The following is a 26851-nucleotide window of genomic DNA, read 5'->3' on the forward strand; positions in this document are numbered from 1 at the left end:
GTTTTTATTAGTACATCTTAAGACTTGAACACTTGAATGTACAACTAGCAACTGGAAAAACAGTCTATCCAGGTCCATTATATTCTATTTTTTATAACACACACACACACACACACACACACACACACACACCGAAAGTTACATTTGCCTCTGCAGTTTCTTAAAGTCACAGTGAGACATGGCAAAGCGGACACGTGTGGTTACACTTTTCAAAACTTCACGCAGACACTGTTTGCTGGAATATAATATAATAGCGAGATCGCTAGCCGTGCAGTTAATGTTTACTTCCGAGACAGACTTGCCTGACTGAGTGACAGGCACAAGACAAAAGCATTCATATGCCCTGGTTACAGACTGACAGGCTGAGGTTGTACAGGCAAGGCAAGGCAATATTATTTCTATTGCACCTTTAGGCAACAAGGCAATTTAAAGTGCTTTACATAACGTAATGAAAATAAAAATGGCTAAAAGAAGAATAAGATACAAATACAAGAATAAAAGTGTGTAAGAAATTAATATTTTTTTGATTAATAGGTTCTATGGACCGGTTTTGGGAGGAGAGAGGTCTGAAGAGGTTAGTAATACAGGAGAGAAGCTATCTTAGTTTGTGGCAAAACCTTTCACAATTCATGTTGTGACTTACATAAAAGACTTTTTCCATTCATATTTCATCATTTAAGTTTTCTTTAATATAGTGTTAAAATCTCGTCTTGTCTCGTGAACCCAATCTCTTGTCTTGTCTCGTGAGCTGAGTGTCTCGTCACACCCCTAGTGACTACATATACTTAAAAGAAATCCTGTACGTTAAAAATACGACAATGTGGCTCTTTAATGCATAATGGTTTTCAAATAATCAAATAAGTGCAGAAGCAGAACATGCTTTTTTGGCGCAGAATACTATTTACAGTGCTGGTACCATGCTCTCTTTGTATGTAATATCCATGTGTGATCTTTGTCAGGGAAAAGGTCAAATAGAGGCTTGAGGTGAAGAGGAGTTTTACCCCCAAGTTGTCTACATGCAGGTCAGAGGGTGGAAGGATATTTTTAGTCCAGGGAAGAAGCCTGCAGATAAAGACAACATGTACTAATGGATTCAAAACCACTGCGTTTATAGAAAATTCAAACACTAAATCCTCTACAACATACACTTCATTTTTTTAGTCACGCTTAACTAAAACTAATGCAGTCTAACACAACAAATCTTTAATAAATCCCACCTTCATGAAGAATATAATGTTCAGTTTGTGTTTGAACTGATTTAGATAGATGTTGATTCAGCTTTATGAAATCTTTTGTGGTGCTGTTGGCTTGCATTGTGTTATACTGAGAGATGTTTCAAATAGACAAATTTAGAAAAACAATTTCAACTAAAAGCTATCATTAAAACCATCATGAAGGTACAATATATTGCAGGGTAGTTGTATTAGACATTTGTTTTAGCAAGGTATCTTAAGGCTGGGCATTCCTTTTTTGATACTAGCTCAGATACAAGAGTCTAGGTACTGACACTTTATTTTCGATATCTTTCAGAAATATACCACAAAACACTTTCTTTAAAAAAAGAAGCCAAACTTCTCAAATGTTAATTGTCTTAACCCAAGCAGCTGCAACTTTGCCTAAATATGTTATCATTATTTTATTTAACTTCTAACCAGTAAGTCTCCGAAAATATATTATCTTTTACAAGAGACACCTGGCCAAAATGGGAGGATAGTAGTTAATGGAATACTTTGACATTTTGAAAAATTGCAATCGGTGGAAAAATTACACATTACCTACAGTAACTCTCTGTAAATATGCTTATTTGAAAACTGTTAAACTGATCAAATAAGTAGACTCAGATGAATCTGAGCGAGTATTCAATGCCAGCTTTTAAGCCTTGACAGTTTTAATACCCAGTTATATTACATGGACACAGCTTAGTTGGGACCAAACAAAAGTATTAAGGTTTAATACCCAGCCCTGGATAGAATTGGTCAACAAGGGACTCAGTGTACCTGGGAATGATGCTGCTGACATGCACTTTCACCTCGGGATCACAAACCTACCTGTGCTATTCTCCAACCTGCACCCCTGCGCAGTTCTCTTTACTTTCTGAGGCTATCGCTAAATATTCAGCATTTCTAGGAGCAAAAGAGAAAAAACAAATGTGAAACAATGTCAAAACTTTTAACTTTAACACAGTGAAATGGGTGAAAAATACAAAAACAAAACATCACAGCTATGGTTGTATGACAGGTTTTTGACTTACAGGAGGGAGGTTTTGGTTTTTACTAGGGAGGAGGATGACAGGATGGGACGGACAAGACGAAAACATGACAAGTAGACGGAGGGAGCGTGGGACAAAGAGACAAGTGAAAACACACAAACACGATGGAAACATTGATAATCTTAAACATAATTAGGTAAGAAGAATTGCTAAGTGGAGGAGAGGAATATGAACCAAAGAGAGGATGTAACAAAGTAAAAGTTGAAATTATAGGTGTGACTTGCAGTGTGACAGCAATAGAGCATGAATACATACATAGCAATATTTTTAGGGAAATACACAGTTTTTAAAGCATAAATTATTATTTTGAACATATCGGTGAGTTTTTAGAGTGAAGGCCCAGTCACACCAGAAAGTAATTCAGCTATGTGAAATATTTGCTTCTTGAAGCTTGGTGACATAGCGACTACTTGCAGAAATTGCCGACCTAACTGCTACAAGCTAGCCAGCCGGAAAACACGCTGCTGCTAGTCACTCACAAGCTCATCAAGCTTCTTTCTGTTTTTTATTTTCTGTTATAATTTTTATTTTTATTTGATTTGCTGTTTAAGAGTTATTGAAGAGGTAAAAAATATAACTCCACGCCACTCAACTTGCTGTCAGTTAAGCTAGCTGTCAGTTAACTTACTCGCTAAAAGGACAAGAAATTCAAAAAAATTTCAAGACATATTTGTTCCATCATTTTCTAACTATCCGCAAACCATTCCTCTTTTGTGGAGACAGAGGAAGGTTAAAAAGAAGAAAAGTGAAGCTATTGTGCTAATAAGCTACAATAGCTTCCTTGCGTTTGTTCTGTGAAAGAAGAAGAAGAAGAAGAAGCAAATACTTACGCTGCTTCTCTCAATGCTTCTTCCCCAGCTGCTGATATTTTCCTGTAGCAGTATATCATCTCTATGAGGAGCCAGACCTGAAGGCCAATGATGGACACATACATCATGACTTCGGACACGATGGAAGCCGTTCCTCTGGTCGCTGCACACATGAAAGCCAAGAAATCAGACAATAACCAAAGAGGCAACCTGACAATGCAAAAAATCTGGAATTCAGGATAAATTCAATCTACAAATGAAAGGATTTCTTTCAGCAAGAGTGAGACTGAAGAGAGTACACAGCTGACATCTGACATCTTATACATTTTAAGAACGTTGTCTGGTCAAAAATGTAATCAACTGCATTATATTCTTCCTGATTTCTCGTTGTTCAGAGCTCCCTCTGGGATTTTGTACAAGGCTACCTGTGTATCATAGTCATCTGACACTGTTTGGTTTTAATCCTGGATGCATAACATGCATTTCTATCTCAACCTCCATATCCACTATTTCAAAATGACTAATGCTAAGTGAGGCTGTATCCTCACTATTACTGTCTGTCAAAGTGGACAATAAAACCCTCTGCCAATTTGTTGTTCTCCAACACTCCTCCCCAGAAGTGCAGGAACCATAACATACATATATATACAGGAACATACATATAAGTTCTGTCTTGCTACTTCTTAAGCATTATTTTAGTCATACACATAACCTAAACCTTTGCTTCACTTCCCTTACATTGACTTTTTATGTTAAAATCACATCATTTGCATCAAATTAAAAGAAACCATTACATTGTTTCAACATAAATGTAGATCTTACCAGCTTGCTATATGCATAGTTAAAGAAGAATGTACCATCTATTTTAGAGCATATGCTGACGGTTTGTTTTTCATAGGTAAACTGTACATAATATAACCAAGAAGCTGAATGAGCAAGGTGTCCATCGCTGTCAATAGTGAGGGATGTTTCCTGCTCAAGATGCAGAGATGGGAGCAGACCCGGCTCCAGACACAAATTCACGGACGGGCATGCCATTATTTTTGGGGGGGCACAAATTAAATAAATCTCATCATGTAACATTATGTTAATTATCTTGCAAATGAGCATTGAATGAATGCATACAGGTCTACACGTTTAACAGATTTTATTTGGTATTGAAACAGCATAACAGCAGAGTGACTTAATTTTCACTGCGCAGTATGTACACTAAACATACAACTATTGCACACAACCCTTGCTTTGGGTTACAGTGTCGGCTAGCAGCACCGTGGCTAATGCTAGCTTTGGCAGTGACAACTTCAGAACTAACGTTACTCCCTGTACTTTTGCCGTCTTTGTCAATTTCTTCCACCAACCTTGGAGCTCGTTGATTAACATTAAGGAAACGCCATATATCCATAGCCTAAATTATCTCTTTAGTTTACATTAAGCTACCTATTCTCTCATACAAATTCCCGATAGCTTCCTGACATGCAGGCTGCATGTCAATTTCCATTTGAACCGCATCAGTTTTGACAAACCAATCAAGCTTGTCAGTTAAAAAAGGGCTCGTCCGTCCAGGGCGGGCACAGCAGACTCTGGGGGCGGGCCCGGCCCCCTAAAGCCCGCCCATAACGCCGGGACTGGATGGGAGGGACATCCACAGTTTAGGTATTCCTTTAAACCCTCCATCTTAATGCTGAATGCCCTTATTTAAATGTGATTAAGACAAACTGAAATTTGATTGCTCTTACGACCTCACAAGGCAGTTTTCAAACCTTTTAAATATAATTTTGCTCTGCCACAATGCACTTTTAATTTTAATATATTTTAATATTAAATCTGGCTATTCATTAAATGCTTTTTTCCATATTTTTGTATGTAATGTAACTTCTTTAACTTTTCCAGGGCATGTCCTTAAATCCTGCTCCTTGTGATTCAATCAGTGCTAATGTCACACAAAATAGTTGTAGAGCACTGCAGTTCATTTCATCGTACCTTTAGCCACCACAGAAAGTTGGACCACTTTGCTGATAACGGTGCTGTTTTCATGGTTAGCGTAGAAGAGGATGCGGTTGAAAAAGCAGCGGTAGGTGCCCGTGTCATTGAAGGTGACGTTGTGCAGGTATATGGATCCATCCTGGATGTCTTGGCTCCTCTTAGTTCCGTTCCAATCCAAACGGTCCATAAAGTCGTCGTGTTCAATGAGGGGGCCTTCCTCGTTGTAGGTGTAGATCTGGTGAACAGAGACATCAAGGTTAATCAAAATTCAGATGTGACAGAAAACTCGTATATTTGCACATCCATCACAAAAATCCAGATGATCCTCAAACGTGTTGCTAATTTTTTTTTTTTTAAGATTATTTTTTAGGGCTTTTCCCTTTATTTTTTTGAAAGTGGATAGACATGAAAGGGGGAGAGAGATGGGGGATGACACGCCGCAAAGGGCAGCAGGTCAGATTCGAACCCTGCGCCGCTGTAGGACTCAGCCAACATGGGGCGAACGCTCTTACTGGGTGAGCTAGAGGCCGCCCCACGTGTTGCTAATTTGTTGGAAAGGGTCTATCATTTGGATATACTGAACCATAAATGCAGCTACATTATCACAGCATGCACTCCAGTGGAAAACAGGATTCAACACAAGGTCAACACAGCCATGTGTCATCTCTGGAGCTTTAATGATCTCTGGTGTAAAAGAGAGAGAGAGAGAGAGAGAGAGAGAGAGAGAGAGAGAGAGAGAGAGAGAGAGAGAGAGAGAGAGAGAGAGAGAGAGAGAGAGAGAGCGCTTGGGTATGGCTTTTATACATGTATATATAAATAGTTTGTGTCTTAAGGAATGTGGGCTAGGACAAGTGTGACATTAAGGATGCTTGTGTGGCACACCCAAGTAGGTGTCCACAAGACATTTCATGTATATATGGATATGATTAAATATTCTCTCTCTCTCTCTCTCTCTCTCTCTCTCTCTCTCTCTCTCTCTCTCTCTCTCTCTCTCTCTCTCTCTATATATATATATATATATATATATATATATATATATTACTACTGTAACTTTAAGGAGTGACACAGCACAATCAGTTGCGTTCCGGTTGCTATGGGGACGGACCTCGCTTGCTCTCAGATACAATTTGGGAGAAGACAAGACAAGCTGCTGTGTCAAACTCTCCTTTTATTTCACCTGTCTTTCAGGTCAGTAATGGGTAAACTGCCCATCTTTACTTGTTGGGGTCTCAACCTTTTTCTTAACGCCTGTTTGATAACTGATTGTAGTGTTGTTTGTAATATAACAATTAAAGTGTAAATAGAAAGTGTGCCATTGATCGAGGCAGCTAGCTGAGGTAGGCTACCGTAAACAGTCAGCTACAGTCTCGCGAACAAGCTGGAATAACGTCTGGGTCATTGTCATCCCATTGATTCATGTAGCATAGTATTTCAAGCTCCGACACTGCTTGTTAGAAACGGTTATGTTGACAAGTTTAATGAGTATGATTAAGTAAATACACACAGGTTTTAGAAACGATTATTTTGTCAACTTTAACAAGTAGACATAAGTTTTGGTGTAACGGCTATCTGGTTATGTTAAATGAGTAAATAAGCGATGAGAGTGAATGATTTACTTCTAATGTATAATGAATGTAAATAAGGTATGAAACTATATAAATATATTTGATAAATTGTTGTTTTGTGTATGTAGCTTTTTAAGTGATGTAAATGTCTGATCCTGTATTTCTGTGTCTGTGGGGAATTCTGTTAGTACGACCAGTATTCGCAAGGCAGCTATATGTAGCAACAACTTTAATAACAATGTAGCCATGTGAAGTGCACTATGCAGCCATAGTGGCCTTGTATAACTGATGTAAGTTAGAATGTGAATATATAGTATATGATATGTGATATGGTCTTATTTTGGAAAATGGAAATATGGCAATGTTTTGTGATTTATTCTGAATGAACAAAACAGATGCAATTTGGGAGAAGACGAGAAAAGCTGCTGTGTCAAACTCTCCTTTTATTTTCCTTACAGGAATTTAAATTTGTTACCCGGTCTCCTTACCTGGGGCCCGTAACACTTGCACGAGCTCCTACTCCCTGTACTCTCCACAATGTGCTGGCATCAGACTAAGACATTATTTAGCAATGATTTGCACTCACATGAACAAAGTCGGCTTCTCCTTTCGGCCTGAAGTACCATTCGACAGTGGCAGTGGCCTCCACCTCCCTCCTCATCTTGCAGGAGATGCAGCCCAGTTTGAAGCCCTTGCCCGCCACTGCCTCTGTGTCAGAGTCCACTTCTGCACACGCCCCACGGCACTCGGACATTGCTACAAAACGAGACAAGCACTACAATAGGTTAACATGATGTGGCAAGAAATTATGAAGGCTACAGAAAATCAGGTCAACTCACCAAATATGCAGCACAGAAGAAAGAGGATCCGTAGGCTTAATACTTCCATGTCACCGGATGTTAGAATAAACAGTTTTATTTGAAGAGGAGCCTCAAAAAGTACTAACTCTAACAGCAACTAGTCCTCAACAGACTCAACAGTCATGACACTCATTAAACTGACCTCCAACTTTGTAATAAATGAACGGATATTTGCAAAGGTTTCTTTGATTATGATGTTTTAACAATCCTCAAGATAGCAAGTTTCCTATTGGTTGCCGAATTGCTACAGATTAGGTCTACTGCTGCTTTTTGACAGTATCTCGATTCAGCTGATGCAATCTAGTGGTGGGGGTTTTATGCTTTTAATTATCAAGCAGCATATGAAATAATCCAGATATCTGGTGACTCACAGTGTTCCCCAGATCAACACCCTGAGATTTGATTATCTTTTTCCCCTGAGGTCTAATGTGAGATGCACAGAGCAATCATAAGGCCTGGAGCCACATGCTCTGCTCTATTGTGTTTGCAAATTACAGGGTGCACAAATATTATAATAAATGTGTTTATATTATGTGCAACATGCAAGCTAGTGACTGAACGTTAACAATAGGCCTACACTTAGAAATTGCTACCTTTTACAGGCTACACGCTACCAATATTAAATGCAGACCAATCTAATAATCTAATAATTATCCTTGATCGGATCACTGAAATCAAAGCCTACTGTCCTGAAATAGAGGCCTCTTCTCCTCGAGTCGTCTCCTCGGAAAAAAAAAATACTGTCCTCTCCTGCGATGACAGCTGAATGTGGAAAGACTTCTGATTTCACCTATCTAATGACTCCGCATTCGTAGAAAAGATGCTCCGCTCCTGTAGATAAAACTGCGTCAGTGCATAGTAGCCTAGAGCCAGCCCACCAAAATAAAATAAAATACGTCCTGTGCCAGTTAACGGTGTTTTTTCCTCCGCCACAGCGGGACCTCTGTCGCTCGGATCAGAGGATGCTGAAAATGCACTGCGGTAAAAACGGCCGCGCGTGTATGACTGAGCAGATCCAGTGTGTGACGGCTATTTAAGCTTCTGCCCCGCTGCTTTTAAACTGATACTAGCTTAGCTTTATCTGGAAACCACTGCAGGGGCCTCACCTAGAGCACAATTAATGAGCGACAAGCAGTGGTGTAGTCCAGGGTATACGCTGGTATACGGCGTATACCTACTTATTTTTCAGTCAGCATTGCGTATACCCACTTCTAAATCCCCCCTGATGCGCACCATTCAGTAATATCTGTGAGCCAGATTGCCCATTTTTTCCTCAAGGATAGTAAAGCCATGACCCACCCTCCTCTGCCTCTAATTGGCTGGTACTCGCTGCTTTCACTGATTAGATTGGTTAACTTTAGGCATGAGGACTGATGAGCCAATCAGAGGCAGAGTAGGGCGGGTCATGCCGAGGAAAATATCGCTAATACCTCAGGTGCCAGTGAAAAAAAAACAAAAAAAAACCTCAGGTGCCGGTGCCACTTGACTACGATAACGGCAGCAGACCAAACAACAGCTGAAGAAATAACACAAGCGGGGGTGTGCCACCCCAGTTGATGGAAGACATAATTCTGAAGTAAGTTTTAAGGTGGTTTCCAAATCAATCATTATTTTAAACTACTGGCAAATTGCCAGTGGCAGTATGACTGCACATTTAGAGGAGAAGAGATAACACCATGTTTGCCTCATGATAAATACATTTTACATTCATCCAGGCTGCTTGTGTGACCAGTAGTAACTACAAACTGCTCCTAATCAAGTCATGATCATTTTATAATAGTGAGCAAGTAGAAATGACAGATTTTTGGGTAAACTAAATCATAGTTTTACATATCACTGTTTCTAAAACAGGGCTTTTTTCTGGACTACTTTAGAAAAAAAAAAAAAAGGTGAAAACTGAGAGTATACCCACTTCTCCAGGGACCACTACACCACTGGCGACAAGGGCTTTCGTTGTGGTAGCTGATATTAGGGTGAACTAGCCCTTTAAGTGCGCTCCACTGCGGCGGGGGCGGGGTAATGATGGCATCTTTCTGTCAACAGGAGATGGTCACATAACGCTGGATTGATCCGTCTTTAACTTCCAATAACTGCCCACATAGTTGTGGGTTCATCTTTTAAAATAAAATTAAATAATCTTGCAGCAAGGCCGCGGGTTAATGTGGCCAGTGTAATGGTATTTAATTTAATTTTCAATTCAACTTTGACACCAAACACCCACTCACGTTGTGTGTTGAGGATTGTTGTCAACCAGCTAGCATCAGCTACGCCTACGGGCAAGCTGCTGTTAGCATTTACGAGCTTGCTTCTTTTTCTCTTGTTTCACAAACAAGCGATGGTATTTTGTATCTGGAATTCACGAATAATAATGTTGTGCTGCAAATAGCCAGCGACGTTCCCTATAAAAGTCAAAAGCTCGACAAACGACATAGGCCTATCATATATCCATAAATGTGATAGGCTAGTGATCATCAGGTGGAAGCTCCCTTACTTCACATTCTTAAATCAATACAGTTTGGGATACACAACTGGTTATCATTTAACTAATATCTTTATTGACACCTACTTTAATCTAATGTTAGAGCTGATAGGCTACAGTTAATCGATTAGATAAAGCTGATGTATAACTGAGTGGACTGACAGCAAATTATCAGATAGGTGACCACTTTGTCATGTTTTAATCTTCTCTATAGTTTTGTGTGACCATGGATCCGACCTGCAGTGCTTCGGCTGCTCAAGCTGGTTTAACTGTCCAGGTGTGTTTCCCCGGTGCCCGTGCGGCTGTTTTGGATAATCTGAACCGCCAGCGGGAAGAGGGCAGGCTGTAATCGGGCCTTAAAAGTTCGGCCCGACAAGTACATTTTGATTGACAGAAAAGCCCGAACCCGTTTACAGCCCGACTGTACAAAAGGCCGTCTATCAGCAGTGATTAGAGTGCATGTCGGAAAATAGCGCGGACACGCTCTTCACGCCGCGAGCGGGCACACGCACCACTCGGCGGAAAAGGGAGAGAAAGAAAAAAAGAGACTGCGCCGCACGCACACAGCTCTTTTGTCTTCCGTCAAGAATGAGTAGGCCTAATTTATACATTTTTTAACATAATTTATTCATGACTAACGGAGGCTATAGGCCACATGGAAGTTGGAACAAATAAATAAAATAAGCCCACCAGAAGCCAGCCTCTGTTTCACCTCCTCAGCATCCATTTTCACGCTAATCGAAACGCTTCACCGGACCGCTCGTTTACTGCGCAACTCGGAGCGCAAGCCCGAGCCCGTGTAACATGATAGAAATGAAGACCGAACCCGTCGGGTCCCGTCGGGTTCGGGCAAAGATCTTCAGCTCTAGGCTGTGTGACCTCTCCATCCAGGTGCAAGGACATGTGTTCAGGGCCCACCGCTGTGTGCTCGCTGCATCCTCACCTTACTTTCATGACCAGGTAAGTCAGGGTACATCAGTGTGCAATAGGCTATATTGTCTGTACAGATTCATTTCTTTATAATAAGTTATTGTTGTTTTCACTCACCCCATATTTCTGTCCAGATGCCCAAAATATATTAAGTCCAAAAGTATTGTATTTGTTCTTCTCTCTCAACAGTTACTGAAGAATGTAACAATTGTTTCCTTACCCTCAGTTATGGATCCAGTGGCTATGTCACTGTGGCCAGTTTCCTCTAGATGTGGCACATCGTGGTAAAAACACTGAGATCCTGAAGAGGCCCCGGCCCCCAGCAGAAGTAAGCCCTGGAGTAGTCTCGCTTTGCCAGACCATCCACACGCTGCGGAGCGGAGGAGGGTCTGGCTATTCCACGCAGCATTCCGGGATGGGAGAAAAACGTGCTCTGGTTTAATGGCATTTCTTAAACCAATCACAAACGTCATGGGCGGCGCTAAGCTCCACACGGAGCCGCTGCAAAATATTCGTGCAAGAGAAAACTTAGATTGGACGGAGAGTCTAGCTAGCTGTCTCAATTTACCCTGCAGAGATCTGAGGAGCAGTTAACCATAGTCCTCATAAATCCACTGGAGTTTAAAATTCCAAACCAAAGAAAGCGGAAGTTAACGGATATTAGCGAAATTGCATGGATCCGGCGGAATTTCCTGCAGCACCGGAGCAATCCCCGGAGGTGGGACGTCAATTATATAGACTAGCCCTGAAGAATGTTACAACTGTTTCCTTACCCTCAGTTATGGACCCAGTGGGCTTTGACAGTGTCCTGAGTTCTGCCTACACAGGCCAGCTGAGCATTGTGCTTGATGACATTGTAAACTATGTCACTGTGGCCAGTTTCCTCCAGATGTGGCATATCGTGGACAAATGCACTGAGATCCTGAAGAGGCCTCGGCCCCCAGCAGAAGTAAGCCCTGGAGAGACCGCTGCAGCTCACCCTGGCACTGCATCTCGCCAGCAGTCCCCAAGCAGCACAGACTGCTTATATCTGGAAAGGGAGGAAAGAAGGAAGGAGAGAAAGCCTGATGCCTTGCCTCCCTTAGCTACATGGAGACGTCCACAGCATTTTCCTAGATGGGGGCGGCCACGGCCTTCATCAGCCCAGAACTTAGCTGACTCTCAACTGGACACCCTCCCTTGCTATACAGAGAGTGATTACACCAACTGTGAGGAGGCATGGGTATCAAGCCATGCCAAAACGAGCCACTTTGCTCATGATGGACCTGGCCACAATAGCCGGTACCATGGGGGGGGTCCCTTGTGGTGAAGCATTAAAGCAGAAAGTTAGGTTTCAACAGCAAGGAGCACCGCAGAGCGTTGTTAGACGGCTTGATAAGAACAGAGAGAGCGGGGACATTGATGAGACACAAGAGAAGAGGAAGAAGAGAGAGATTGAGGCAGATGAGGGAGTCGGCGAAGCGGCGGTGGAGAAGAAGGGAGGCTTTGCACAAATGGGACACTGCGGTAAGATACAAAAGTCTTATTTCACTTTGAACACAAATAGTAGGCTATGTCTCTGTCAAAAAAATGGTGTGAATTCTTTCTTTTCTTTTTTTTATCCAAAGTTGAATTACTGGTCAGGTCCAGGTTTTTGCTGCTGGAAGCAGAGGGCTATTTGAATACAGGGAAGACAGAGGGAAGTTTAATGTCTTCATGTATTGCACGATATTAAGAAAATATCTAAATGTGATTATTTTGACTGATATTGCGATTGCGATGTGATTTACCAAATAGGAGGGAATGATCATCTTTGTATCATTATTCTTATTTTCATTGAAAAATATTAAAATTAAAAAAAATTAAAGGATACTTCTTCCAACCTTGCTGCACAGCACACTATATTACTGCTCCATTAGTGTATTTGGCTGGATTCTGACTTCAGGCGGGTAAGTAGTGCTAACAGAAGACCATTTAAGGACAGTCTTTGCTAAATAAATCCTCAGTGGCAGCTTTGAACCAATCTGAAGGCATTCTTTACCCTTTTACTTTCATCAAACCGGTCTGTGCAGAGTGGAGATTAACTTTAACTGGCTGTTTTCAAATTTCAAACTGTGAGGAATGTTTCCTGCCACTTTGTGTGTCCTCTTGCAGGGTTACGAACCTACCATCTTGTACCCGAAGAGGCCAAACAAACCTCTGTTCCAGGGCCTGACCACACAGTGCCAGAAAATGGAGATCCCCTTCCTGACTGAGATGCCTGAGGTTTGGTGTTAATCATTAATGCAGCAGTGTTATCCACAGTGGTGAAGACAATTCTTCTGCATATTGTGTTCATGAGTGTGCATTTTATTTCAAGATGTGGTATATTGACAACTTATAACATTCTATACACTTTGACTTAAGAGTTGGTATAAGGAGGATGCATGAACTTTACTCTACATTTACTGAGAACATCTGGAAATTGTTAACATGAGCAGAGGTCCCCCCAAGACAGAAGAGACCTTTTTTGGAGTTGTGCCAGATAACAGGCATTGATTGGTCAGTTCTGCGGTCGAATCATATACTCACACATATCACGTCCTATGTTGATACAATGCATAGGATATATACGTTGTTCACACAAAGAAAAGGCAGAACGACTTTTTGGAAGAATTTGGGTTGGTCGTTCTCCAAGCTCTCTGCAGGAGTTTGTAAAATTGATGCTGAATCTTTGCTTGTAATAAACCTTTTTATAATCAAGAACAGTGTCGGCGGATTCCTCTTCATACAGCATCACAGCATTACTATTTAAGACACCACAAAGATATGAATGTATTGTATTACACATCGTTAGGTCTTGCTAAGTGAGGCTGCAGTTTAGAGTAGATGAAGCCTAAATGATCTCTGTGGGGGAATTAGACTCTGAGTTTTGATTACAACAGCCATCCCAGTCAATAATATACTCAGTAACTAATGATGCAGTCATTTACTGATGATTTCAAGTTGCAGATCTGCAACTTCTAACAACTGCACCGTGGGTCGGAGAGAAACGTATTTTCAATTGCTCTGTATGTCTGGCACATGTTGCAGTATTGACAATAAAGTTGACTTGACTTTCACTTGTTGAGGGTTTTTACACATTAACTTTGTAAAACATTGATGTTATTTGGTCTTTTGAGGCAGTATGTAAAAGAAAAACACTTCATCTGGAAATAAATGATTTTTCAGGCTGAAGTGATTGACGAGGCTTACAACCTGGTGATTGATGCCATCTTTGGCTTCAGCTTTAAGGGGGCTGTGCGAGAGCCTTTTGGTTCCATCCTAGACGTGCTGAAGAAGACGACAGCCCCCATAGCCAGCATCGACATCCCCTCAGGTCAGTCCTCGCATCCTCGGCACTTCTCAAGGAGAAGAATCAGGATTTTCACTAAAGAAAAATGTACTTCCTACTGAATTTGGATCTTCTAGAAAGTGCTGCCTAACAGATTGCTAATCAAATACTTTGTTTCACAGCTTTGCTTGCTAAAGATACAAGATAATTACTATGGCCAGTTTCATGAAGTCAAGCCTCATAATGATTGGTTGGCTCAGAAAAAGTTTGTTCTGAGAATTTAAACCTGTCTCTGCTCATGTTGTGTACAATAGACTATTTCCAATTAATGACATTTGAATTTGGCAGTTGCAAAAATGCATAAAAACACGCTTAGAATCCTTGAAGTAAGATATGAAATGTCCTTTTTTTTTATTATATCATATATGTTATTTGGTGAGCAGAATTTCATAATTAATCAGATTTTATATGATTGTGTCATGATGTCATCATGGCAGCCCGTGCTTCTTTTTTGTTCTGTGTGTTTTTGTTTGTTTTCTCTCATGTCCCTTCCTCCTATGCCAATTACTGTGAGCTGTAGGCACGGCTTAGCTGGCAGGTGGCACCAGATGAAGCTCATTCCCTAATCAACCTCCTGCAGTATTTAAGGCTGGCTCTGTGATCCACTCGTCGCCAGATTGTACCGTCTACCAGTGTGCCTGCCTTGCTTGCTCGCCTGCCTGCCTGCCTGCCTGCCTGCCTGCCTGCCTGCCTGCCTGCCTGCCTGCCTGCCTGCCTGCCTGCCTGCCTGCCTGCCTGCCTGCCTGCTCGCTCGCTCACCCTGCCTGCTCCTCTCTCTCTCTCTGTAAGGATTGGATTCAAACTCAATTGTTTGTTGGACTCTGGAGGAGGCCTTAGCACATGGTCAACGCCACCACTTCACTGGGCACGCTCTGGAGAGCGCACTGCACCCACCACTCACCACTGGATTCCCTCGACACAACCCTCCTTTTTGCCACCAGCACAATTATTGTATATATTTCACTCATTAAACACTTAATTTTGATTTTTGTGTTTTTCGTCTGCTTTTGGGTTCCACCTCCTGTGCCGTTCCGTAACAGAACGATCTGGCCAAACATGGACCCAGCAGAAAGGCGTTTGTTTGAGAAAAAGGTTTCGGAGTTTGACCAGACTGTGGCTAAATTGGTTAACTCCAGACTAACCCAGCAGTCTTCTATCCTGGAAAAGATTGGCGCACAGCAGCATTGGTTCAAGGAGAGACCGTGGGTGAGTCATTTTGTTCCACACCTGGATGAAATCAAGAAAAGACTAGAGTGTTTTCTGCAAACTGTTTCCAATGACTCACCCACCTGCCTGCCTACATCCCGGTCTGCTAACACCGTGGCTACTGGATTTATGTCTGTCACCCAGTCAGCTCCCTTGCCTATTACTCCTAGTTTTATCGTTTCTCCACCTGGAGGAGAGCCAGTGTCTTATCTGACTTTGTTCCAGTATTTAGCTAAGTGTTCTAGACGGACTGAGGATGCCAAAACTGCCAGCTTTCAAGCTGTTAATCAAAGGACCAGTACTCCCGCTAATGACTCCCTAGCTAGTAGCCCCCCTGAGCCCAGGCTTGTTAGCAGCCCCTCTGTATCCAGGCAAGCTAGCAGCCTCCTTGAGCCCCAGCTAGCTATCAGCCCTCCTGAATTCAAGCTAGATAGCAGCATTCCTGAGCCCAGGCTAGTTAGCAACCTCCCTGAGTCCAGGCTAGCTAGCACTCTCCCAGATCCCAAGCTAGCTAGCAACCTCCCTGAGCCCCGGCTAGCTAGCAACCCCCCTAAATCCAGGCTAGCTGGCAAACCCCCTGAATCCAGGCCACCTAGTAACCCCCCTGACTCCAGGCTTGCTAGCATCCTTCCTAGTGTCCCCGAGCTCCCTAGTGTCCCCGAGCTCCCTAGTGTCCCCAAGCTGCCCAGTGTCCCAGCACTGCCCAGTTTTCCCGAGTTTCCTAATGTTTCCGAGTTTCCTAATGTCCCCAGGTTGTCCTTGATCCTGGATCCCCGGCTGGCTAGCAGCCTTCCTGATCCCCGGCTGGCTAGCAGCCTTCCTTATCCCCAGCTGACTAGCAGCTTTCCTGATTCCCGGCTGGCTAGCAGCTTCCCAGAATCCCGGCTGGCTAGCAGCCGCCCCGAGCTTCGGCTGGCTAGCAGCTTCTCTGAACCCCAGCTGGCTAGCAGCCTCTTAGATTCCCAGCTGGTTAGTAGCATCCCTGATTCCCGGCTGGCTAGCAGCCTCACAGATCCCTGGCTGGCTAGCAGCTTCCCAGAATCCCGGCTGGCTAGCAGCCGCCCCGAGCTTCGGCTGGCTAGCAGCTTCGGCTGGCTAGCAGCTTCTCTGAACCCCGGCTGGCTAGCAGCCTCTCAGATCCCCAGCTGGTTAGCAGCCCTCCAGAACCTCCGCTGACGTGCAGCCTTCCAGAACCTCCGCTGACGTGCAGCCTCCCAGAATCTCCGCTGACGTGCAGCCTCCCAGAATCTCCGCTGACGTGCAGCCTCCCAGAATCTCGCTGACGTGCAGCCTTCCAGAACCGCCGCTGACGTGCAGTCGTCCAGAGTCTATGTCGACAGCTCTCCCAGAGTCCACGTCTACGGGCAAGCCAGAGGCCTTGCCGGTCTCCGGCGTCCCAGAGACTGCCCCTGAGGCTTTGCCGGTATCCGGCGTCCCAGAGACTGCCCCTGAGGCTTTGCCGGTCTCCGGCGTCCCAGAGACTGCCCCTGAGGCTTTGCCGGTCTCCGGCGTCCCAGAGACTGCCCCTGAGGCTTTGCCGGTCTCCGGCGTCCCAGAGACTGCCCCTGAGGCTTTGCCGGTCTCCGGCGTCCCAGAGACTGCCCCTGAGGCTTTGCCGGTCTCCGGCGTCTCAGAGACCTCCCCAGTGACTGCCCCTGAGGCTTTGTTGGTCTCCGGAGCCCCAGAGACCTCCCTAGTGACTTTGCCCTGGTTTTCGGTCAACCCCACTCCTGCCTCTTGTGCCCTGTCGGCATCCCTGTCGACCTCTGTTCCTGTTTCCTGTTTGGCGGACCCCAACCCAGCTGACCCGTTGCCTGTCTTCAGCCCAGCTGACCCTTCTCCTGCTCGGTCTGCCTGTCATCCGGAGGGGTTTCGCCTCCGCCGCTGGCCTCCAGAAGGGATTCGCCTTCGCCGCTGGCCTTCAGAGGGGATTCGCCTTCGCTGCCGTTGCCCTCGACGTCCTGCCTGGCCGCCTGAGTGCCCTCGACGTCCAGTACGGCCACCAGAGAGATTCTGCCTTCGTCGCCGGTGGCCAGAAGGTTTCTACCTTCGCCAACCTGTTCGGCCGCCTGAAGGCTTCTGCCTTCGTTACTACTCTCAGTCCCCTGTTGCCGAGCTCTCTCTCTCTCTGTTCCCTGTGCTGTTCGCCTCAAGCTTCCTCCTGCTCTCAGGATTCATCCCACTTTCCACGTTTCCCAACTGAAACCTGTTTCCACCAGCACTCTAAGCCCTCCTACCGTCGCCCCACCACCCACCCGGGTCATTGATGGACATCCTGCCTATACTGTTCGGCGGATTATGGATGTGAGACGTCGGGGTAGGGGATTCCAGTTTCTGGTCGATTGGGAAGGGTACGGTCCTGAGGAGAGGAGCTGGGTTTCCCGGGCTGTCATTCTCGACCCCTCTCTCCTCAGTGACTTTTACCGGGCCCATCCTGGGAAGCCCGGTGGGCTGCCTGGAGGCGGTCGTTGAGGGGGGGGTACTGTCATGATGTCATCCTGGCAGCCCGTGCTTCTTTTTTGTTCTGTGTGTTTTTGTTTGTTTTCTCTCATGTCCCTTCCTCCTGTGCCAATTACTGTGAGCTGTGGGCGCGGCTTAGCTGGCAGGTGGCACCAGGTGAAGCTCATTCCCTAATCAACCTCCTGCAGTATTTAAGGCTGGCTCTGTGATCCACTCGTCGCCAGATCGTACCGTCTACCAGTGTGCCTGCCTGCCTGCCTGCCTGCTTGCTCACCCCGCCTGCTCCTCTCTCTCTCTGTAAGGATTGGACTCAAACTCAATTGTTTGTTGGACTCTGGAGGAGGCCTTAGCACATGGTCAACGCCACCACTTCACTGGGCACGCTCTGGAGAGCGCACTGCACCCACCACTCACCACTGGATTCCCTCGACACAACCCTCCTTTTTGCCACCAGCACAATTATTGTATATATCTCATTAAACACTTAATTTTGATTTTTGTGTTTTTCGTCTGCTTTTGGGTTCCACCTCCTGTGCCGTTCCGTAACAGATTGCTTCCATTCATCTTTGTGAGACCAGAATATTTTGAGAATCAATTACTGAATTTGCATGAAATTGGCTGTTTATGCTCCCAAAAGGAAGAGTCCTATTGTTTGTCAGTGACCCTTTGACTTTTCCCGGAGTGCCATCATTAGACCAAACCTGTAACCAAAACATCTTGAAACTAATGACCTGACTGTCACCACTATTACTGTGCATATTCACTAACGAGAAGAAAAGGAAGCCTGGACTAGATTGTGATAACACGTCTGTTTTTGTTTTTTACGAAGGACGATACCACTTCCTGGGAGGCCGGTTAGATTAGCTTAGCATAAAGACTGGAAATGTGGAAACAGCTCGTCTGGCTCTGTCCAAAGTTGTAAGCTATACCTACTAGTACTTCTAAAGCTCATAAATTAAAACTTACCTCGTTTGTTTCATCCATACACAAACAGAAATGTAAAAATTACAAGTTGTAGTTGTACAGGGAGTTATGTGCTGCAACCATTTCCACGTCTCAACTCCAGCTCTGTACCTAAACCACTGACATGAAAGTGGATAAATCTTCACATCTAACCTTTGGAAATAAATCAAATAAGTATAGTATGTTTCCATAAATGTGGAACTATTTCTTTTAAATCTTGTAATTTGATTGGTTATCATTAAATCCAATAAGATGATATAATAGAGCTTTATTCGCTCTCTGGAAGAGAGTTTTTTCACGTAAAAGCACAAAGCTTTAACGTGATGGTTGCTTCAGCTACATAAAAATTCAAAAACAATGGAAGTTGTCTACATTGTTATGTCACAACAGCCATCCATTTCAACTCTGTGAAATATTTATTTGGCAAATCAGAAGATTTCTCCATCATCACGTATACTTTTTAAGTTTTTATTAGTACATCTTAAGACTTGAACACTTGAATGTACAACTAGCAACTGGAAAGACTATCCAGGTCCATTATATTCTATTTAAAAAAAAAATCATGTGTCACATTAATTATGCATTAGGTGGTGATGATTCAGGAAAAAGCTTTCTTTTAAAAACAGCCTTGTCAGAGTCCATCAGACACCCATAGTACCACTTACATGTTATAACAAGCAATCAATCAGACTTTATTTATATAGCACTTTTCATACATAAAAATGTGGCACATCGAGAGGGTTCATAAGGTAAAAGCAAATGTGATAAATAACTAGGACTAGACCGATACCAATAAAAGGACCTTTAAATCAATTCTGAAGCGCACGGATAGCCAGTGCAGAGACTTTAAAATCGGTGTAATATGTGCTCTCTTTCTGGTCTTCGTCAACAACCCTGCAGCTGAATTTTGTAAAAATTGTGAGCAATTCTTTTCTTCGGAAGACAAGAAAGTCTTTACAATGGTCTATCCAACAGATAATAAAAGCATGCATCAATGTCTCTGTGTATATGAATGTGTGACTACATTTACGATACAAATACTATATGTGAAAAATATGACAATGTGACTCTTTAATGCATAATGGTTTGTCAAATAAGTGCAGAAGCAGAAAATGCTTTTTCTACACAGAATACTAAATGCAGTGCTGGTACCATACTCTCTTTGTATGAAATATCCACGTGCGATCTTTGTCAGGGAAAAGGTCAAATAGAGGCTTGAGATGAAGAGGAGTTTTACCCAGTGAACCATCTGGAATTTGGGCAGATGCCAGAAGGGCCGCCCTCTATTAGGGCTGTTGGAACAAATTCCAAAAGTCAAATATAATTCGTATAGTAAAAAAATCCATACTATTCGAATGCTGAAATTACTATTCGAATGGGATTTTTTTTAATAAATATATAGTATGTTACGCTCTTAAAATTGAACACAATAAAATATCTTACAATAATAACTAACTTGTCTTCGGTTGTTTAAAAAAAGTTATTTTATGCATGCAGCCACAAACATTTTCATGTTTTGGTGGAGCCGTGTTATTATGTACTGTGCTTTAACGTCGAGCCTTTGTGTTTGTGCTGAATGCGCCTTTAGTGGAGCGTATCATCTCGCAGCAACTAGCAATCTGCCGACGCTATTAGATGTTAAATTGTTATCGGCATCGGTCACCGACTGTAGCAATAGTGCGTGTCGTTTAAGTATGTGTTCTGAATTTCTGCATTCTATTCAGTTTGTATATTTTTTTTGCTTTTTCTGTCAACGTTCAGGTAGGGTTGGTGTGTTGCAAATGCCAGGGCCATTTCTTGATCCCAGTCCGTCACTGGTTTTACCCCCAAGTTGTCTACATTCAGGTCAGAAGGTGGAAGGATGTTTTTAGTCCAGGGAAGAAGCCTGCAGATAAAGACAACATGTATTAATAGATTCAATGGTACTGATTCAAAACCACCGTTTATAGAAAATTCAGTTAATTAATAAACACTAGATCCTCTAAAATATACACTTCATTGTTTAGTTAAGCTTAACTAAAACTAATGCAGTCTAACACAACAAATCTTTAATAAAGCCCACCTTCATGAAGAATATAATGTTCAGTTTGTGTTTGAACTGATTTAGATAGATGTTGATTCAGCTTTATGAAATCTTTTGTGGTGCTGTTGGCTTGCATTGTGTTATACTGAGAGATGTTTCAAATAGACAAATTTAGAAAAACAATTTCAACTAAAAGCTATCATTAAAACCATCATGAAGGTACAATATATTGCAGGGCAATTGTATTAGACATTTGTTTTAGCAAGGTATCTTAAGGCTGGGCATTCCTTTTTTGATACTAGCTCAGATACAAGAGTCTAGGTACTGACACTTTATTTTCGATATCTTTCAGAAATATACCACAAAACACTTTCTTTAACAAAAAAAGCCAAACTTCTCAAATGTTAAATGTTGGGGACAAACAAAAGTATACCCAGCCCTGGATGGAATTGGTCAACAAGGGACTCAGTGTACCTGGGAATGATGCTGCTGACATGCACTTTCACCTCGGGATCACAAACCTACCTGTGTTATTCTCCAACCTGCACCCCTGCGCAGTTCTCTTTACTTTCTGAAGCTATCGCTAAATATTCAGCATTTCTAGGAGGAAAAGAGAAAAAACAAATGTGAAACAATGTCAAAACTTTTAACTTTAACACAGTGAAATTGGTGAAAAATACAATAACATCACAGCTATGGTTGTATGACAGGTTTCTGACTTACAGGAGGGAGGTTTTGGTTTTTACTAGGGAGGAGGATGACAGGATGGGACGGACAAGACGAAAACATGACAAGTAGACGGAGGGAGCGTGGGACAAAGAGACACAAGTGAAAACACACAAACACGATGGAAACATTGATAATCTTAAACATAATTAGGTAAGAAGAATTGCTAAGTGGAGGAGAGGAATATGAACCAAAGAGAGGATGTAACAAAGTAAAAGTTGAAATTATAGGTGCGACTTGCAGTGTGACAGCAATAGAGCATGAATACATACATAGCAATATTTTTAGGGAAATACACACTTTTCAAAGCATAATTTATTATTTTGAACATATCAGTGAGTTTGGAAGTTAGTTTTTAGAGTGAAGGCCCAGTCACACCAGAAAGTAATTCAGCTATGTGAAATATTTGCTTCTTGAAGCTTGGTGACATAGCGACTACTTGCAGCAATTGCCGACCTAATTGCTACAAGCTAGCCAGCCGGAAAACACGCCACTGCTAGTCACTCACAATAGCTCATCAAGCTTCTTTCTGTTTTTTATTATCTGTTATTTTTTTATTTTTATTTAATTTGCTGAAGAGTTATTGAAGAGGTAAAAAAAAAAGGCACTCCACGCAAACTAACTTGCTAACTGTCAGTTAAGCTACCTGTCAGCTTACTCGCTAAAAGGACAAAAAAATCAAAAAATTTTCAAGAGACATATTTGTAGCATCGTCTGCTAACTGTCTGCAAACCATTCCTCTTTTGTGGAGACAGAGGAAGGTTAAAGAAAAGTGAAGCTATTATGCTAATAAGCTACAATAGCTTCCTTGAGTTTGGACTCTCTGGCTCTCCGTTAGCTCAAACATCGGCACTGTCAAGACAGCTTGCTATTATGGTGCAAATTTGCATGTCAAAGTCCACAAAGTTAAACCTTTTACGAACATTTTGCACAAATTTACTTTGCCCCTGTTAGTACATCTAGAGATCGCGGTGATTACATTGGAATTCATTGATTTTGCCACAAAATGTTAGTGTTTTAAATGCTTGTGTAACCGGGTCTTACTCCAGTTGTGTGTTGTTTTAAGCTTTATTAGAGCCAGAGCAATATATCAGTTTTGACATATATGCTGGCCAATATAAGTAACAAACAATTGCAGTATGGAAGTGGCAAAGATATGTTTGAGGTCATTTAGAAACAGTGCTTCCATTAAATAATTAAATTGTCTTTTCAATAGTTAACTGACCCACTCAGTACATATCTTAGCCACAATTCTTCATTAACCACATTTAAGGAATCATCAAAAAGATTGCTTATGTTATGTGTTAATGATATATCGTTACTGGATTTTTTAAAATCAGATATCTATGCAGGTATTTGCCTTAAAAATCCAGCACTTTATTTGGGCTCTACAACACACATACTTGTATATAGTTTTAATGTTATTGGATAAAAACCTTGTATCACCATAGTGTCTGCTTAAAATTCAAGAACTGAGAAATGCAGCAAAGTTTTTAGCTTGACCACTCATTTTGGCTAAAGTCAATAAAAGGTTTGCATTAGTCCAAGAAAGAATCTTCTCATCCATAAAAGAAGAAGAAGCAAGCACTGTAATCCTTTAATAAAACAGAAAACCAAATCACCAAAACTGGAGTTACAAGGTTTTTATATGTGTGAGCATGTGTGCATATAGGTCATGTATGTAATAAAAAATACTTACGCTGCTTCTCTTAATGCTTCTTCCCCAGCTGCTGATATTTTCCTGTAGCAGTATATCATCTCTATGAGGAGCCAGACCTGAAGGCCAATGATGGACACATACATCATGACCTCGGACACGATGGAAGCCGTTCCTCTGGTCGCTGCACACATGAAAGCCAAGAAATCAGACAATAACCAAAGAGGCAACCTGACAATGCAAAAAATCTGGAATTCAGGATAAATTCAATCTACAAATGAAAGGATTTCTTTCAGCAAGAGTGAGACTGAAGAGAGTACACAGCTGACATCTGACATCTTATACATTTTAAGAACGTTGTCTGGTCAAAAATGTAATCAACTGCATTATATTCTTCTTGATTTCTCGTTGTTCAGGAGTTCCCTCTGGGATTTTGTACAGGCTACTTGTGTATCATAGTAATCTGACACGGTTTGGTTTTAATCCTGAATGCGTAACATGCATTTCTATCTCAACCTCCATATCCACTATTTCAAAATGACTAATGCTAAGTGAGGCTGTATCTAGGGTTGCACGATATTGACAAAATGTGATATTGCGATATTGATTATGAATATTGCGATATAGATATTAATTTCGATATTTTTAAACATATGTAAAATTACAAAAGTTACAGAAAAACGCATCAAAATAGATTCATAACAAATTAAACACGTTTTTTTACAACACAAGGTTTATTTCAACTGACTGTCATATTGGACTTGTCCAACATGAATAAATAAATAACGACCATGTCTACAGAACAGGACATGTTTTACTGGTTGTACAGTATAAAATAAATAAATAAAGAGAACAGGACACAACTTTTCTTTCCCTTCTCTGATTCGTTCTGTTTTGTTGTCTCTATCTATTTCTTCACTTACACTGTCACTCTGTTGAAATATGCACACACGTGGTACGCTACATAGGGTTTGTCCCGTAGAGGACCCGTTTGCTGACGTGCACTAACATGTGCAAGTGGCACGGTAACTGGCCAATGAAACATGATCATTATAGCGTTTCAAGCGAGCTCTAAATCAAACACAACTAAGCCACACAGCCAACGGACGGGACGCAGCGCTCCACAAAATAAACAAAATATTGCATAATTATTGCGACACTTTCGATATATTGCGATAACGATATTGAGTCGATATATCTTGCATCCCTAGATATAATATTGTGCAACGTGATATTGCAATAACGATATTGTGTCGATATATCTTGCACCCCTAGCTGTATCCTCACTATTATTGTCTGTCAAAGTGGACAATAAAACCCTCTGCCGATTTGTTCTCCAACACTCCTCCCCGGAAGTACAGGAACCTTGATAATGGAGGAAACATACATTTAAGTTCTGTCTTGCTACTTCTTAAGCATTATTTTAGTCATGCACATAACCTAAACCTTTGCTTCACTTCCCTTACATTGACTTTTTATGTTAAAATCACATCATTTGCATCAAATTAAAAGAAACCATTACATTGTTTTAACATAAATGTAGATCTTACCAGCTTGCTATATGCATAGTTAAAGAAGAATGTACCATCTATTTTAGAGCATATGCTGACGGTTTGTTTTTCATAGGTAAACTGTACATAATATAACCAAGAAGCTGAATGAGCAAGGTGTCCATCGCTGTCAATAGTGAGGGATGTTTCCTGCTCAAGATGCAGAGATGGGAGGGACATCCACAGTTTAGGTATTCCTTTAAACCCTCCATCTTAATGCTGAATGCCCTTATTTAAATGTGATTAAGACAAACTGAAATTTGATTGCTCTTACGACCTCACAAGGCAGTTTTCAAACCTTTTAAATATAATTTTGCTCTGCCACAATGCACTTTTAATTTTAATATATTTTAATATTAAATCTGGCTATTCAGTAAATGTTTTTTCCAGATTGTTGTATGTAATGTAACTTCTTTAACTTTTCCAGGGCATGTCCTTAAATCCTGCTCCTTGTGATTCAATCAGTGCTAATGTCACACAAAATAGTTGTAGAGCACTGCAGTTCATTTCATCGTACCTTTAGCCACCACAGAAAGTTGGACCACTTTGCTGATAACGGTGCTGTACTCATAGTTAGCGTAGAAGAGGATGCGGTTGAAAAAGCAGCGGTAGGTGCCCGTGTCATTGAAGGTGACGTTGAGCAGGTATATGGATCCATCCTGGATGTCTTGGCTCCTCTTACTTCCGTTCCAATCCAAACGGTCCATGAAGTCGTCGTGTTCAATGATGGGGCCTTCCTCGTTGTAGGTGTAGATCTGGTGAACAGAGACATCAAGGTTAAACAAAATTCAGATGTGACAGAAAACTCGTCTTTATTATCCATCACAAAAATCCAGATGATCCTCCAATGTGTTGCTAATTTGTTGGAAAGGGTCTATCATTTGGATATACTGAACCATAAATGCAGCTACATTATCACAGCATGCACTCCAGTGGAAAACAGGATTCAACACAAGGTCAACACAGCCATGTGTCATCTCTGGAGCTTTAATGATCTCTGGTGTAAAATATCACAATCGATTGCATCTGAACCTCAGGATGACCCCTGCAGTGGGCGCTATGATGAGATCAAGGGCGTATGTGTGTGTGCATGAGAGAGAGAGAGAGAGAGAGGGAGAGAGAGAGAGAGAGAGAAAGACAGAGAGAGAGAGGAAGAGAGCTTGGGTATGGCTTTTATACATGTATATATAAATAGCTTGTGTCTTGAGGAATGTGGGCTAGGACAAGTGTGATATAAAAGGATGCTTACACAAAGTCCTTTAAAAGCACAAATAGTGTACTCCCAGTACCATAGGTGCAATTTACAGGGTTGATGGGGTTACGCCCTTGCCCTGTACTCTCCACAATGTGCTGTGTCAGTTATATTATGTGCTGGCATCAGACTAAGACATTATTTAGCAATGATTTGCACTCACATGAACAAAGTCGGCTTCTCCTTTCGGCCTGAAGTACCACTCGACAGTGGCAGTGGCCTCCACCTCACTCCTCCTCTTGCAGGAGATGCAGCCCAGTTTGAAGCCCTTGCCCGCCACTGCCTCTGTGTCAGAGTCCACTTCTGCACACGCCCCACGGCACTCGGACATTGCTACAAAACGAGACAAGCACTACAATAGGTACATTGATAGGTAACATGATGTGGCAAGAAATTATGAAGGCTACAGAAAATCAGGTCAACTCACCAAATATGCAGCACAGAAGAAAGAGGATCCGTAGGCTTAATACTTCCATGTCACCGGATGTTAGAATAAACAGTTTTATTTGAAGAGGAGCCTCAAAAAGTACTAACAACAACACTCCTCGTATCCGAGCTCCAACTGACTGTTGTTGAAACTTTAAATGACACTCATTAAACTAACCTCCAACTTTCTAATATATTGAACGGATAATTGCAAAGGTTTTCTTTTATATATTTTTAAAAGACAAGCTAATGTTATTTCATGTTTTTGACATGGTATTGGTTGCAGAATTGCTACAGATTAGTCCTATTGCTGCTTTTTGACAGAGCCCCGTAATTGATCT

General features: G+C 42.0%; 5 protein-coding genes across 8 annotated transcripts in view; 3 read left to right on the forward strand and 2 right to left on the reverse strand.

The window, feature by feature from the left end:
- On the reverse strand, positions 1-26755 carry LOC116047165 (sodium channel subunit beta-1-like). Of its 3 annotated transcripts, none has more exons than XR_004104341.2 (7): positions 26618-26755; positions 7466-7571; positions 7213-7382; positions 5059-5296; positions 3100-3241; positions 1998-2123; positions 1-1062 (listed from the first exon to the last, which is right to left on the reverse strand). XR_004104341.2 is itself a non-coding variant. In XM_035991587.1 (7 exons), the coding sequence occupies exons 2-6, from the start codon at positions 7512-7514 to the stop codon at positions 2054-2056; spliced, it is 669 nt and encodes a 222-aa protein (XP_035847480.1). In that variant the 5' UTR covers positions 7515-7571; positions 26618-26754; the 3' UTR covers positions 1-1062; positions 2049-2053. The 3 variants fall into 3 exon arrangements, 2 of the variants coding, with proteins under 2 accessions (XP_035847480.1, XP_031151609.1); XM_035991587.1 differs by having other exon boundaries at positions 2049-2123; positions 26618-26754; XM_031295749.2 differs by having other exon boundaries at positions 2049-2123; positions 7466-7556; positions 26603-26754.
- Positions 9733-26851, forward strand: part of LOC116047162 (zinc finger and BTB domain-containing protein 44-like) — a 22622-nt gene continuing 5503 nt past the window's right edge. The window contains exon 1 of the mRNA XM_035991586.1: positions 9733-9901. The gene's annotated coding sequence lies outside the window, so the exon portion shown is untranslated. The remainder of the gene's footprint in view (positions 9902-26851) is intronic.
- LOC116047491 (zinc finger and BTB domain-containing protein 22-like) lies at positions 10096-12204 on the forward strand. Its single transcript, XM_035991626.1, has 3 exons — positions 10096-10307; positions 10835-10929; positions 11639-12204. Exons 1-3 carry the CDS (start codon positions 10192-10194, stop codon positions 12202-12204), a joined length of 777 nt encoding a protein of 258 aa, XP_035847519.1. The 5' UTR covers positions 10096-10191.
- On the forward strand, positions 12793-14326 carry LOC116047167 (NAD(P)H-hydrate epimerase-like). The gene is made up of 2 exons (XM_031295750.2): positions 12793-13139; positions 14085-14326. Exons 1-2 carry the CDS (start codon positions 12996-12998, stop codon positions 14307-14309), a joined length of 369 nt encoding a protein of 122 aa, XP_031151610.2. The 5' UTR covers positions 12793-12995; the 3' UTR covers positions 14310-14326.
- On the reverse strand, positions 19270-26705 carry LOC116047164 (sodium channel subunit beta-1-like). 2 transcript variants are annotated; one of them, XR_004104339.2, is made up of 7 exons: positions 26512-26705; positions 26248-26417; positions 25350-25587; positions 23325-23466; positions 21374-21499; positions 20701-20761; positions 19270-20113 (listed from the first exon to the last, which is right to left on the reverse strand). XR_004104339.2 is itself a non-coding variant. In XM_031295748.2 (6 exons), the coding sequence occupies exons 1-5, from the start codon at positions 26558-26560 to the stop codon at positions 21430-21432; spliced, it is 669 nt and encodes a 222-aa protein (XP_031151608.1). In that variant the 5' UTR covers positions 26561-26705; the 3' UTR covers positions 19274-20761; positions 21425-21429. The 2 variants fall into 2 exon arrangements, 1 of the variants encoding a protein (XP_031151608.1); XM_031295748.2 differs by having other exon boundaries at positions 19274-20761; positions 21425-21499.

This window comes from Sander lucioperca, chromosome 14 (genome assembly GCF_008315115.2).
Source record: "Sander lucioperca isolate FBNREF2018 chromosome 14, SLUC_FBN_1.2, whole genome shotgun sequence".
In the NCBI taxonomy this organism is placed as follows: domain Eukaryota; kingdom Metazoa; phylum Chordata; class Actinopteri; order Perciformes; family Percidae; genus Sander; species Sander lucioperca.